At 43.9% G+C, this 15,060-nt stretch overlaps 1 protein-coding gene across 1 annotated transcript in view; it reads left to right on the top strand.

Moving 5' to 3' along the window:
* KLHL3 (kelch like family member 3) overlaps positions 1–15,060 on the top strand; it is a 112,990-nt gene that overhangs the window by 63,624 nt on the left and 34,306 nt on the right. Inside the window, exons 7-8 of the mRNA XM_029941963.1 lie at positions 10,218–10,334; positions 14,612–14,761. Of these exons, the coding sequence (XP_029797823.1) occupies positions 10,218–10,334; positions 14,612–14,761 (267 nt within the window). The remainder of the gene's footprint in view (positions 1–10,217; positions 10,335–14,611; positions 14,762–15,060) is intronic.

Genomic DNA, 15,060 nt, shown 5'->3' with positions numbered 1-15,060 from the left:
TGTTGAGAACGAGAGAGGTCACAGGAGGCATGGGTCTTCGCCATTCTCTCTCCTGTTTTTCCTTTATGTAGTTTTTGTTTTGGAAATTCCTGTTATTTGAGGAAGACAAAAGGATCTGGTAGGAGTTACAAAATTACAAGTTCTTTGGGTAGGTCCCCTCCTCATCCCCTCCCCCCCGCCCCCAAGATAGAGCCAAAGCACACAGGAGAATGCCCCGCACAGTCACCTGTTTCTCCCACATGGAGGTGTCGGGAGTCAGAGCTAATAAGCCTGTGAGCAGATAGATAGCCATTTATTGTATTCCCCTTGAGACCCAGAGCGTATGTGACCCAGGCAAGTAACCCTCCAGGATAGACCCACCCTAAGGAGGAGAGAGATGACTCCCAAGTTCTAGGGCAGTTTTGCCACCAAATTGTTGTTTTGGACTTTTCTGAATTTTGGCTTTCTTACCTGGTAAATATGTTCCTACTTCTTAAGAATTCCAGCGCCTTCTTAAGGAACACTATTGGAGTTTTCAGAGTACTAACAGTGAAATGGCCCACAGTTTAGATATGGGTTAGGAAGAAATTGGTTAGGTCTCTTAAAGAATTAGTGTCAAGTATGTGTTATAATTAGAACTATAGCTTAGTTTCTCTCCATGCAATCGCATATTTCATGTGCTGTGGCCTCCTAAAACTGTGATCAGAAACCAAATTCTGGGACCTTCTGAAAGGAATGGGGCCCTTGTCTCCCGGGATCCTTGCTCTTGCACGCCCTCCTGCCTGAACTCCTAGCCTCTCCAGCCAGTGGTGGGTGGAGGGTGCAGGCCGGAACTCCTTGGCCAGTAAGCTGGACTTGAGTGTTTGCTGCCCAGATATTATCCAGTGACTGAGCAGGTACATCCTGCTGCCCAGCCTGAGCTGTTGGAAGCCCCCCTGCACCCCCCCCACCTTACTATGAGGTCAGCAGTTAGAGTTGGCAGCTTCTCAGCCTGCATACAGCCATCTGTCCTGGTCCTGACATTACTGCTTTCACTGTTCTCCTTTGGAAAGTGCAATTCAGTGAACACCTATGAGCAGAATGCCACAGCGCTATGGCCCCACATCTATCTTGACTGCCCACTGTTCTCCAGGTATGTTTCACGCATCTTTTTTTTTTTTTTTTTCAAAAAAAATTTGACATTTATATTGAAGTAAGTTCAAGAGAGAGGACCAAATAAGAAGCACACAGCTCAACTTTCTACAAAGTGAAATACCCACCTAACCAGCATACAGATCAGGAAACAGAACCTCAGGGGGCCCTTCCCATCACTGCCCCCCACCCCGAGAAGCATAACTACTATTTTGACTTCTCATGGATCAGGTTTGCCAATTTTTGAACTTTACATAAATGGGATGCTGGTGAATGTGTGCTTTGCATGTGACTTCTTTTGCCCGGCCTACTCTTCAGCACATCGTTTCTGCTTCTCACATCAACTCCCAAGGCAGAGATTATTGTCTCCATTTTACAGAGGAGGAAACTAAGGCATGTTAACAATAAATAGGTTTGTGAATTGAGGGGTGCCTGGGTGGCTCAGTCATTTGAGTGTCTGACTCTTGATTTTGGCTCAGGTCATGATCTCATGGTTTGTGGGTCGAGCCCCTGCGTCAGGCTCTGCACTGACAGTACAGAGCCTACTTGGGATTCTCTGACTCTCCCTCGCTCTGTGCCTCTTTCTCTATCTTTCAAAATAAATAAATAAACTTAAAAAAATAGCTTTGTGATTTGAAGCTGACCGTGTCTGCCTCCCAAGCCCGTGCTCTTTATTAACGTGTCTACCCCGACAGGGAGCCAGAGGGGAGTAACACCTAGGACTCGAGCAGCTCACGGTCTGGATACAGAACAAATCATTGCCTGAAATCAAAGTTCGTGGAAAGCACCCTGGAGTGTTTTTATTCCAAATTGTTGGGTGGGGAAGACATCATAAAAAAGAGAATATAGGAGGTAAACCTTGGAGAATAAGCGTGGGATTTTAGAAAGCCATTCAGATCAAAGGGATTGCAGGAATACAGATGTGGACGTTGGGAATGCTTTATTCTTCTTGGGGGAAATGTTACCTGTGTGATGAGAGTCTAGGATCTTTGGGGGAGGTAGTGGGAGACGAGGCTGGAAACAGAACAGGTTAGGAGGTGAGGACTTTCTCCTCTGGGTTACCAACTATGTGCTATAAAATGGCAGTGTTATGTGATGTTTGTAGGTATTTAGGCTAAAAAAAAAGTTGAAAGCTCTGATACATTTAGGAGACAGTGGCAAAACACAGGAACCAGCTTAAGAAACTGGAGGATTTGTCAGACCTTTACCGTGCTAATGAGCTTTGGGAATCTCTGAAGGATATTTGTGGGTGTATGATGTGTTCTCCAGGTTGATTTGGTTTCAGAACCTCCTTTACTACAGAATGTCTCCTGCCCCTAGGATTCTGAGGACTGCGTTGCATAGTCAGTCTTGAAGCTGATTTTCTTGGGTTGCCCCAAATATTCAATGATTTGTTATATCCGTTGATTTTCCTTTTTACAGTTCTTCTCATTAGTGATGTATAATTTTTTATTATGAGGCTATCTTCAGAGGATGTTTTGTCCATGGGAGTCGGGGTTGGCCTGGGCTTTGGGAGTTCCTCTTTAGGGCAAGTTAACCGGTCTGGACACTGTTTCTTTCTTTCTTTTTAAATTTCTTTTAATGTTTATTTATTTTTGAAAGAGAGACACAGAGCATGAGTGGGGGTGGGGCAGAGAGAGAGAGGGAGACACAGAATCCGAAGCAGGCTCCAGGCTGTGAGCGGTCAGCACAGAGCCTGACTCGGGGCTGGAACCCACAAACTGTGAGATCATGTCCAACTGAGCCAAAGTTTGATGCTTAATTGAGCTACCTAGGCGCTCCTAGAAACTGTTTCTGTCTTCCTTTTTGTCTTGAGTATCCCATATACAATCTGGATAATGTCACTTTAGACCCCATATTTGAGTCTGGGGTTCTTGTTTCTTGAAGACACGGTTTTTAACTTCCCAGCTGACAGGAGATAGTGAGCTTCCTTCCCCTTTGCCATAGCAGATGGGTGGAGTTCATCTAGTGCTGACCATGGGACTGTCCACATGGAGCCTGTGGCCTAGACAGTCTACCTGGTAAGACACCGGTTCTGAACCATTCAAATCCGTGTCTGAATCATATGGGCCTGTGAGCCATTTTGGTGTCAGCTTCCATTCAGCTGCTAGACTTGAATTCTTTCTGATTTAAAGCACTCTGGCCCTTCCTCCTGCTTTTGACTTGCTTTATTTTTATTTTTTTTTTTGTAATATGTCACTTTTGTGTGTTTGGAGCTGTAGGGGAAGATTCCTTCCAACTCTGCTCCATCTACCATATTGACTGCAAGACATTCTCCATCCCTCTGTCATGCTCCATTCATTTGTAGGATTAGTGCCATGAAGCCATCTTTCAGCGTGTAGGCGTTTCTCTCAAACCACTGTGCTTGAGTCCTTCTCCTTGTCCTGCATGTCTTTATCCTGGCTGTGGGCATGAGTGGGAGGCTGAACAATTTCCCGGCAAAAGGCAACGTCACTGTCATAGTTTTGCTATCATTTTTTGTTGTTTATATGCAGTCAGATATTTTGCAGTGTGCTGCTATAGGAAGAGAACCATATACCCAGTCATTCTTACTTTGACTAATTCATTCTCTCAGTAAATATTTATTGAATGCTTTCTATGTGGCAGATAGTGCGTTACTCACACAAGAGATATTGGTGAACAGATCAGCATAAGATCCCTGCCTTTGTGGAACTTAAAAATCACGTGAGGGAGGGAGATTTTATGAAAAATGTACAGAAATAGATTTCATCAAATATGTACAGAAATGAATATACAGCTGCAAACTATGGAATGTGGTGTGGATGAAATGTATGGGGCGCTGTCAAAGTGCTGACTGAGAGCCAGTGGTTCTCACTGCTGCCCTATCTGTCACCGGTTCACTGGCTAATGTTTGGGCAGACCACTTCCCCACTCTTAGCCTCGCTTTTCTCTTTTATGAGTGCCTTTAGCTGCCTCCCAGGGCCCTAGCGGATCTGAAATGAAACAACTGCCAGGAGGAGCTGTGAAGTGCCCTATAAAACCTTAAGATGATGGACTGTCAGAAAGATGAGTGCAACTGAGTAGGTTTCCTAGTGTCTGGAGAGCCTTCTGACCAGGAAATCTCCCAGCCAGTGTGATGCTGGTAAATGTTTAACAACTGGCTCTCAAAAAAAACCAAAAACCAAAAACCAAAAAACAAAAAACTGAAAGCCCTGATTTGTTTGCTGATTCACTTGCTAATTTCCATGGTGTAAATATCTCCATCAAGGCTGATTTCAGACTACCAGCGTAATGTCACTAAACACCAAGAGGGGAAGACACAGGCCTGCTGAGCTCAGCTCCATCATGCCACTGCTCCTGACAGTCCCCGGTATGACGTGTGACAGCAAGGCCGGGGTATGGTTGCCATTAAGTCCTGTTAAGATTTAGTATAAGAACCAACTAGAATCCAACAGAATCATTCTTGTGTCTAGAAGTGCTGTCTTCTTGATTGAAAATCATGGCAATGAATTCAGCAAATGCTATTGACTTTATCCCTGGGAAAGAAAAGAGGATTTGGGGGGGAATGTCCTAGGAGCACGTGGCGGGTGTAATTACTATTATGGGTTGAGGAACGTACTTCCCCAACTCAGTGGTCTGCCCAGGTTTTCCAACTAAATGTGCCTCTGACGTGCACTATTACATAATGTTAGACCGTGGGTCTTTGCAGTTGGAGGTGAGTTCACATCCCAGATCCACTACTTCCTGGCACTGTGACCTTGGACACTAACCTTTCTGAGCCTGTTTCCTCATCTGTAAAATGTGAACAGTGATACCTATTTCACATGATTTAGAGTGGGTTAAATGAGATCAGGCATGTAAAATGCATAGACTGTGCCTGTTGTTATTAGTTGTTATTAATATTAGCTTTTTCTAAATCTTAAGTAACAAATTAAGTCCATGTGCAGAAACCTGTTTTTTCCCCTGATCTTGTCAAAATTGGCTTTCCGCCCCCCCCCCCCCGCCCCCCATCCTATGCTTTGCTGTGAATCACCCTCAACTGGACCTTTTCCCTTGCCAAGTCACCGCCCTGCCTATTTTTAACTCGAGTCCTCATTTCTTGATTCTCAGAACACATTTTGAAAATGGCTGTTAATGCCCCGGTGCTCCCCACATCACTCACGGCCTGCAGGCCCAGCGTGGCGTGGCTGCCTGCATCGCTGGGGACGGGGTGCAGGGTCAGTTTCATCTGTGTTCTGTCCAGGCTTGTGCTTCCGTTGGAAGCGTGGGAAGCCAGGAACTATGAACTTTGATTTTTTCCATCTTTTTTTCCACCTAGCAACCTTGTAGCACTCAAGAGATTGGTTTTGGAATATGAAGCAGTAAGGAAATTATGCTTTTTTTTATTGTTTTGTTTAAAGGTAAAACCCTAAGCATGCCTTGTGGCAGCTGATTAGTTCATCCTGGGATCTATAAAAAGCATTTTCATCTGTGTAGACATTGTCCTGTCCTGTGATTGAAGCCACAGGGTCTCTGCGTAGATTTCATAGACCAGGGATTGACACCATTTGCCTATAAAGCACCAGATAGTAAATATTTTAGGCTTTGTGGGCCATAGAGTCTCAACTCTGCTGTTACAGTGTGAAAGCAGCCGCAGACAATGTGTAAACGAGTGAGTGTGGCTGTGATCCAGTAAAATTTTATTTATGAAAACAGGTGGCAGGCTGAACGTGGCCTGTGAGCTGTAGTTTGCCAGCCACTGCCATAGGCCTGTGAGAGGCAGCTGAGAACGGTAGGTGAGAGAATGAGCACCGGCTTTGGGTTTGTGTGGACCCCAGCCCAGCGGCTTTGTGGCACTGGAGTTGGGCAAGTCACTTAATAAGGGATAAGCGTGTCTGCCGCTTGGCCCTCAGGAGAGTCCAGGGTCACATTGTCCATGAAGAGTGTGGTACAGAGCCTGGCACATGGTAAATACCGACTCCTGCTGCTGTTAACTCGTTGCCAGTCCCTTGACAGGAGGGGCTGCTGGGAATGATTTTAGGCACATTAAAGGCTAAAGCTAATTGGAAGTTGATTTGCTCGCTTATTTTCTAAGCATAAAGACGCTATGAAAAAACACGTGGCCTTCTCTAGCCGCCGAGAAGGTCACCATTGTTGCCCAGTGCTGTGGCTTTCACAGCTGAGTAGGTACACAGTGCAACTAAGCGGAACCAGTTAGACAAGTCAAGCCAAAAATAAAGATAAGGTTAAATATCGACTCCATTAGACTCAGCTTGCTCTTTAGCGTTTATAAAGAAGACTAAGCTGGTTGATGGGGAAGGGCATGGTGAGTAAATCCCACTTACTCAAAGACCCGCAGTACATTCTTCTGCTGGGCTTTGTCCGCTGGCCACCTACTCTGTGTCTGGCATGGTGCTGGGTGGCAGGAGTGCAGACCGAGCAGGGAGGGACGTGTCTCCCCTTGCAGGAGCTCACAGTCTAGTAAAGTGGAATGGAAGAAAGTTGGATAACCAAAACGCAAGGCAGAATGGAACTGTGGTTGTCTACCACCTCATCGACCAGACTTCTCCAGCTTTTTTTGGTTCCTGGCCTGGCTCTGTCAATCCACCCTGATTCCAGTCCTGTCTTCCCAAGCCCTGCTCTCTGCCTCAGCCTGGACAGGTTCCACTGCCTCCTCACATGCTTACTTTAAATTCAGGTGTCCATTGATTCATTAAGAATATACTTCAGTTTATATTATTTGCCATTAAAATGACAAGGTCTCTGTTCTCACAGATCTTAAAGGCTAGTTGAAGTAATACAGAGTGACCCACAAACTGATGCTACTAGGGTGAGATAAAGCTCTCTGAGATTTAATTTTAAAAAATGAACTGGACAGGGAGGACTTCCATGGTATGTATGTTTATGTTCGTGCACGTATAGGTTAGTTTTTACAGAACTGAGAGCAAACTATATAAACGAACTGCCCTTTTCTTTCTGTTCCATTCTGTTCATTTATCTTCCCTTCCCTTCTCTTTCTGATTGAATCCTCGCCTGTTGTGAGTATACCCAGCCTGACTTAAGTATATATTTAGGAAGTAGAGGCAAAGGGTCATTAACATATTAATACACACGGAAGTATTGTCAGCATTAGAAAAATTAGAGAATTTTTTTTCTGCAAGTTAGTTTTCAGCTTCATGCCACATTGTAAATTTTGTGGTCATAGTTTTCCTTTTCCCTTAGAGTTTATTTTTCTTTTGCCTCTACTTTTTACTTGAAAAATTTCGGACCTATATTAAAGTTTGGAAGCGTGTATATTCATATACTCTTTACTTAGATTCATCAGTTAACTTTTTGCTTCATTTGTCATTTCTCTCTACGTATTTAACCTCTGTTTTGCTTAACCATTTGCAGGCATTGTAGAATTTCCCCCCTGGTATTTGAGTCTGCAGTTCCTAAGAGCAAGGAAATGATCTTTTTTAGCCATAAAACCATTATCATACCAAAGAAATTTAACACTAAGACAATGATATTAGCTAATACCTAGTCAGCATTCAAATTCTCTAGCAGTCTCCAGGTTGTCCTTTATGGATTGTTCTTTTGAAATCTGTGATCCTATCAAGGATCATACGTTACATTTAGTTTTCAAGTCTCTAAATCCCCTTAATCTAGGTCTATTTCCCTGTCTTTTTTTTTTTTTTGTCTTTCATAATATTAATGATTTTGAAGAATCCAGGCCAGCTGTCTTGCAGAATGTTCCAAACATGGAATTATCTGATCTGATTGTTTTCTCATTATTAAGATTCAGATTAAACATTTTAGGAGGAGACTGCTTTAGAGGATGCTGTGTCTGCTCTATCCTTCCCACTAAGTCATGATCAAGAAGTGATATAAGTTTGTCCTGTTATTGGTGGTAGTAACAGATCACTTGTTCAAGGTGGTATCTGTCAGATTTCCCCATTTGAGGCTGCCCCCACCCCATGTAATGAGTTAGTAATCTACGGGGTGATACTTCAAAAACTCTATCATGTTCCCCGACAGTTTTTCACTATTGATGAACTTCGTTCAGTCAGTTATTACATTGGTGGTTGTGAAGCAACGTTTTGTCATTCCTTCTACCTTTATAAGCTGGCATTTGTCTGTGAAGAAGAGCCTTTCCCACATTTCTTAAAGTATCCTTATGGGATTCACAGATTCTGAATTGTTCATTGTGTTATGATCCATTGCTATCTTTTTCTTTTAACTGAGAATACTTAAAAAAATTTTTTTAAATGTTTTATTTATTTTTGATACAGAGAGAGACAGAGCATGAGAGGGGGAGGGTCAGAGAGAGAAGACACAGAACTGGAAGCAGGCTCCAGTCTCTGAGCTAGCTGTCAGCACAGAGCCCGACGCGGGGCTCGAACCCATGAATGTGAGATCTGACCTGAGCTGAAGTCGGAGGCTTAACTGACTGAGCCACCCAGGCGCCCCTTAACTGAGAATATTTTAAATTGAGTTATGACTTATAGACAGTGAAATTTATAGATATGCAGCGTACAGTCTAATTAGTTTTCACACATGCATATGTACATGAAACTCCTACCCTGTCGAGATACAGAACATATCCATTACCGTCCTCTGCAAATTTCCTGTGGCACCTTCCCAGGGATTCTCCCCACCCTACCTCAGCAAGAAGCACTCATCTGATTTCTTCATTATTCTCTTTGGTATTTATGTTGTCCCACATGTTGACAGTGGAACACTCATTTGTTGGCTCTTTGTCCATTGGACATGTCCATTGTTAAAAAATTTTTTTTTTAATGTTTATTTATTTTTGAGAGAGAGAGAGACAGAGAGTGAACAGGGGAGGAGCAGAGAGAGAGGGAGACACAGAATCTGAAGCAGGCTCCAGGCTCTGAGCTCTCAGCACAGAGCCTGACGTGGGGCTCAAACTCACGAACTGTGAGGTCATGACCTGGGCTGAAGTTGGGTGCTCAACTGACTCAGCCACCCAGGCGCCCCTTGACATGTCCATCTTAATCTTTGAGCACTTTCTTGGCTTCTGGCCTAAGAAAGTGTTGTGTTTTTCTCCATTAGCAAGCTTTAGGTTGTTTCCTTTCTAATTTTGTCACAAAAATGCTGTGGCAAATACCCTGGAACACATATGCTTGCCCCACTTTTGTGGGTATTTTTGTAGGCTGGATCCCTAGAAGTGTTATTTCTAGGTCAGAGAGTATGCGCATTTAAGTATTTGAGTGATGTTGCCAAATTTTTCCTTCCCCTCTTAAAAAGCTGTGTTAATTAAGTTTCCAGAAATAGTGCTGGTTTTCCTGCAGCCTTATCAACATTGAATTTTATCTGTCTCTGTGTGTATAGTAATGTAGGATTTGATTTTGGACTTACTCTTGAGCGAGGGGAACATCCAAACAGGAGCGCCTCCTTTTTGGTTCCAAGCCCAATTTTCGTTTGTCCAGAAATGAAATCTCTCCTTAAGGGAGAGGTTAAACCAAGGAGAAATTTTTGACAGAAATTCTCTGTCATTCACTGTCATGCTCACCATTACAGCCAATTTTGGGCAATTGTATTCTTACTGTTTTTATTCTGCATTAACTGAATATAGGAGATAAAGGCAGATATGGTGTGAGGGGAATGATGGCATTGCCCCCAAGGCTTCTCCTTTTCTTGAGCAGTCTTTATAAAATTTGGTTCAGAGTTACTATGTATTTCTATCTTTAAATAACCATTGGAACTGATTAAAAAAATTTTTTTATGTCTTTATTTTATTTTGAGAGACAGAGTGAGTGGGGCAAGGGCAAAGAGAGAGGGAGACACAGACTCTGAAGCAGGCTCCAGGCTCTGAGCTGTCAGCACAGAGCCCGACGCGGGGTTTGAGAATGCGAGATCATGACCCGAGACAAAGTCGGACCCTTAACCGACTGAGCCACCCAGGTGCCCCGGAACTGATTTTTATTTTGCAACGAACCTTGGTGATTTTGCATTTGGGGTAGCAGGTCTATTACAATGCGTCTGTGATGTCTCTTTGATGTCAGCTAGTAAACAAAATCTTTCCATTTTTGTTTTATTTTAAATAGTGAACCTTAGATTAACCACCTTTGTAGATGATTTGGACTTTTTTTTTCAGGTTGAGGAAATTGTTTGAGAGCTGTTGTCTCTGCTGCAGTTACCTGTGTTGATTTTCGTTATAGGTATTTGAAGCAGTGATTTCATGGATCAATTATGAGAAGGAAACCCGCTTAGAGCACATGGCAAAACTGATGGAACATGTCCGTCTCCCTCTCTTACCCAGGGATTACCTGGTCCAGGTGAGTGCCGTGTGAAGCACCACGCGCTTTCCTGCAGTGGGCAACCCTGGATGTATGGGGTGGTTGAGGAGTTTATGGGTCTTTACGCAGGCTGACGGCACCAACCCCCTGGCTTCAGTGTGAGACACGGTAGTGTAAGGTGATGTAATTTTTATTATTCAAGTAGACTTGACACACAGTGTTATACTAGATGGTAGTGTGAGGTTTAAGAGCATAAGTGTGAGAATAAGACACTTAAGTTTTAGTTCCTTCTCTACTACTTGTTAGCTTTGTGTTTTTATTTCACCTTTTCAAGCCTTGGTTTCTTCTTTGCTACCAGAGATATCATGGTAGAGCCCAGCAGGACTATTGTGAGGACCAAAGGAGGTGTAAATATGTAAGTCAGGTGTTTGGTGTGGAGCTGGACCTAACAAATGTTCACTAGAAGTTAGTTGCTTATTTTGTAGAGGACCTAAAGCAAGAAGGGTCATTTCCACAATGTTTCTGTGTTCTCTTTGCCTTCATGTGAGGCAAGTTGGAGCCCAATTCAGGACTTTAAAGACCAGCCCCTCACAGGTGCCTGGGATGCATATTGCCTCTAGTTCCTCCATGAAACAAAAGAAAAGTTAAGAATGATGGGGTGTCCCTATAGTGCCACATATTTTCTCATTTAATCCTTGTGACAACCCTGTGAGGCAAAGATAGATAACCCTCTTTTGACAAGTTTGGGCCTTGAGGTTTATGGAGGTTTAGATTTATTGGGTAGTAGGAGGCAAGGTCAGGATTCAAATCCAAGTCGGTCAGCCCCAAAGCACCTGCCTTCCACTAAGCAGGCTGCCCCCAAAAAAAGTCCAAATCGTCTCTGTTCTGTTCATCCATTGGCATTAGATACTCTTATAAGTGGGCAAAGAGTAAAACTTAAATATATGAGCAAAACAAAACACCAAGGCAGTAGTCCAGCCCTCGTCTCTTTCCAAGAAGTTTCTGGAAGGAATAGAAGGTGTGAAGCAAGGATAAGAGAGGAAGCTCAGCATCCCAGCACCCTAGCTCTCTCACTTCCCAGCCATCTAACACTGGGCAAATACTCAACCTTTTTTTTTTTAAGTTTATTTATCTATTTTTTGAGAGAGTACAAGTGGGAGAGGGGCAGAAAGAAGGAGAGACGGAATCTGAAGCTGGCTCTGCACTGATGGCTCAGACTCAAATTCAAGAACTGTGAGATCATGACTTGATATGAGATCAGGAGTCATATGCTTAACTGACTGAGCCAGCGCAGAGCCCCACAGCGGTCTCAAACTCACAAAACCAGGAGATCATGACCTGAGCTGAAAACAGGAGTCAGACGCTCCACTGACTGAGCCACCCAGGCACCCCAGAACTCAACCTTTCTAAACCTCAGTCTTCTCATCTGGTAAAAAAAAAAAGCACCTTGTTTTTGTAGGATTGTTTGGGGGTAGAATGAGATAATCTATATAAAAGCTGTGACCCTTTGTGAGTGAATGCTAGCTGGTACTGCGGCTATTTTCAGAACCACGGATACTATTGGGAATAGCAGAACTCTGTATCCTCAACGCCCTGTAAAGTCCTTAGCTCGTGACCCTGTGAAGTGTACTCAGAATCTCTGAACCTCTGTCCTTAGGTGCTGAGGCATACACTTGCCGGCCCTTACGTGTGCCCTGCATTTTATACTTTGGATGGTACCACTGCCCCCTGGTGGCAGCACATCCTCCCTGTAGGAAAGGTTCCCCTAAGCAGAGGGAATGAACTGACCTGACATCCCAGTGTCAGAATCCAACCTCCTCTGACCTGTGGGAAACTGACCTAAGGTAGAGATGGACGTCTGGCGGTCAGCACAGGCTCACTTCCACAAGAAGGGCGATCTGTGGACCTGGGTTCCAAGGAAAACTAAAGAGGCCTTCCAGACCCCTGGTCACAACCTCAGTCAGGTGTTCACAACTGAAACTTAAAGATGTTAGAAAACAGTTCCTGGGTTATTATGGCAAAGTAGGATTTAGATCTGGAGAGGAAGGGGGTCAGAGGCAATTGGCATGAGCACTGGTGTGTGAGACTGTCCCCCACACCCCTTTAAAGGACTCTCTTTATAACACCTCTGGAAGAGGATATTTCACTCATTTGACCTTGAAACTTTGAAGTAGTATAACCCGCTGGGCTGGCTGATCTTGGTCCAGGAGGACACAAGGAAAGGCGTTGGCGGACCTGCACCAACACTAATTTCTGGGAAAGGTGGTTTTATTTGTTTGTTTGTTTTTAATAGGTAATGTTTATTAGGCTTTATTAAATACTTTGAAATATTGTAGAGTATAATGTTATATCTTAAAAAATCTTTAGTTGTGGTTATATATATGTTTAACATAAACTTAATCATTTTGACCATTTTTAAGTATACAAGTCAGTGTGTTAATTGTATTCCCCATGGTGTACAACCATCAACATATCCATGCTTAAAACTTACATATCACCCTAAATTGAAACTCTGTATGGCGAAGCATTAACTCTCTGGGGAAACTTCTCATTCAAGCTGAATGCACCTTTGGGAGAAGTAGCTAGTTATGCATTTCACCTTCCATCTGAGCTTTTTAAGAGATCTTCTGTCTTCCTTTTTAAAATTGAGAGACTACTGAATACTGAAAATGATCCGAGGGTTGAAGAGTAAGGGGGGGGGGGAAGAAGTGGTGGTGATGGAGGGGGCACTTGTGGGGAAGAGCACTGGGTGTTATATGGAAACCAATTTGACAATAAACTATTAAAAAATAAATAAATAGGGGCACCTGGGGGGCTCAGTCAGTTGAGCGTCCGGCTTCAGCTCAGGTCATGATCTCATAGCTTGTGGGTTCGAGCTTCACATCAGGCTCTGTGCTGACCTCTAGCTCAGAGCCTGGAGCCTGTCTTCAGATTCTGTGTCTCCCTCTCTCTCTGTCCCTCCCCTGTTCACACTGTGTCTCTCTGTCTGTCTCTCAGAAATAAATAAATGTTAAAAATTTTTTTAAATATTAAAAATCAATAAAAATAAATAAAATGAGATGGATTATTTTTTCAAAAAAATAAAAATAAAAATTTTAACTGACTCTAAAAGCTTATGACTTGTCCCAACTTGGGTCATTCCCTTAGTGGGGTGGGAGTAGGGAGCCCTTCCCCCAAAATTATGTGTTCCTGGGATCACTTCTGGGGAAGGAGGTGCCCATTGGTGACAGAGGCCCGATCATGCCATCTCCTTTTCCTGCCAGCTCCAACACTACCCATTTGTGAGGGCCTGGCCACATCCTAGCTACAGATGAGAGTCAGCCCTTGTACATGACCAACCTGAGGGCTGAGATAATTGAGGTGGGGAGGCCATTCTCCTTTTCTGGCTGGACTTGAGTGCCTCAGGGTCAGAACCCTTATCTTATTCATCTTTTTCTTCCTGGGGTCCAGCCCTGAGCTGCCCGAAAATGAGACGTTCAATCATCCTTAGCTACTGAATGGAATCGATCTCTCCTGATAGCGCCTAAACGCTCCAGCAAGGAAAACATGAAGTGGCCTCTGAAAACCACACTGCCACTTATAAATAAGCCACATAGCAACCCGACCGAGGCCAGAGGACAGAGATTTGAGAGTTGAGCACTCACCTGGTTTCACCCTTGGTGTTGCTCATGAAATATTTAGGCTTATACTTGCTGAGCATCTCCTTTGGACCATAGCTTTGGAGTATGTGAAGAAGCCATAGTTCCAGCTTGGAGAGGGTCCAAGATGAGGTCAGTAGGTAGGATTTCTGTGCAGGACATTCTTTCTGCTCTGATATCACCATTCCATTATAGAGCACCTCCCTGGCCAGTTTTGTCCCTGCGACTTCCATTGTAAGAAAATGATATGAGTTCTTGACTGTCACTTTGTTGTACTTCATGCCGCCAAAGGTTGGCTGATGAATCCTGCTTTCTTCCTTTTTGCCTCTCTTTCAAATGTCTGACCATTTGCCCTAAACATTATAAGGCATTCAAACCAGGAGGAATGTGGGATGAAGCCTTCAGGACAACTAATTGTTTTGCATAATTCCATGTTCGCCTACACTGAGGTTGTATCTCTGTCTGTTTTATGCTAGAACTTAATCACTATACCCTACTGTGCTCTTGAAATGCAGGAGGTGGGCACTAAGTTGTAAGTCTGTGATCTTTCTCTTGGGGGTTCTGAGATGATGTGGTGGGAGAATGAAAGAGTGTGGGAATACAGGAATGACTCAGGGGACAGCATGGGAAATGTGGCCGAGCTCCGCTCCTGGATCACCTGTGACTTATTACCTCCAGACGGTTGAAGAAGAAGCTTTGATAAAGAATAACAACACCTGTAAGGACTTCCTCATCGAGGCCATGAAATACCACCTGCTCCCCCTGGATCAGAGGCTCTTGATTAAGAACCCAAGGACTAAACCCAGGACTCCAGTCAGCCTGCCCAAGGTAAGCCCCCGCCCAATCGGTGCCAGCAGTCAGGCCGTGTCCTAGGAAAGTGGCCTTGCACTGCTGGCTCCAAGTTTATCCTCACCTGTGGCTGCCTTGCTTCTTGGTTGCATTTACCACCTAAGAGATGGAGTCTGCCAGTTCTTTTTGAATCTGCTGGTACCTCTCTCTTCCAGGGTCTTCCTGTCCTAAGAATTTCAAGGAAACTTCCAGAGTCACCAGGGAGTTTTGAGAATTACTCCTTCGTCTCCCCTCCTCCTTTGGTCTGAGTTCTATTTCTGTTGGAAGCAGAGGCTTCC

This window comes from Suricata suricatta, chromosome 6 (assembly GCF_006229205.1).
Source record: "Suricata suricatta isolate VVHF042 chromosome 6, meerkat_22Aug2017_6uvM2_HiC, whole genome shotgun sequence".
NCBI classification, from domain to species: Eukaryota; Metazoa; Chordata; class Mammalia; order Carnivora; family Herpestidae; genus Suricata; species Suricata suricatta.
The sequence above is the reverse complement of the archived record's forward strand: the minus strand, read 5'-3'. Positions and strand labels throughout refer to the sequence as shown.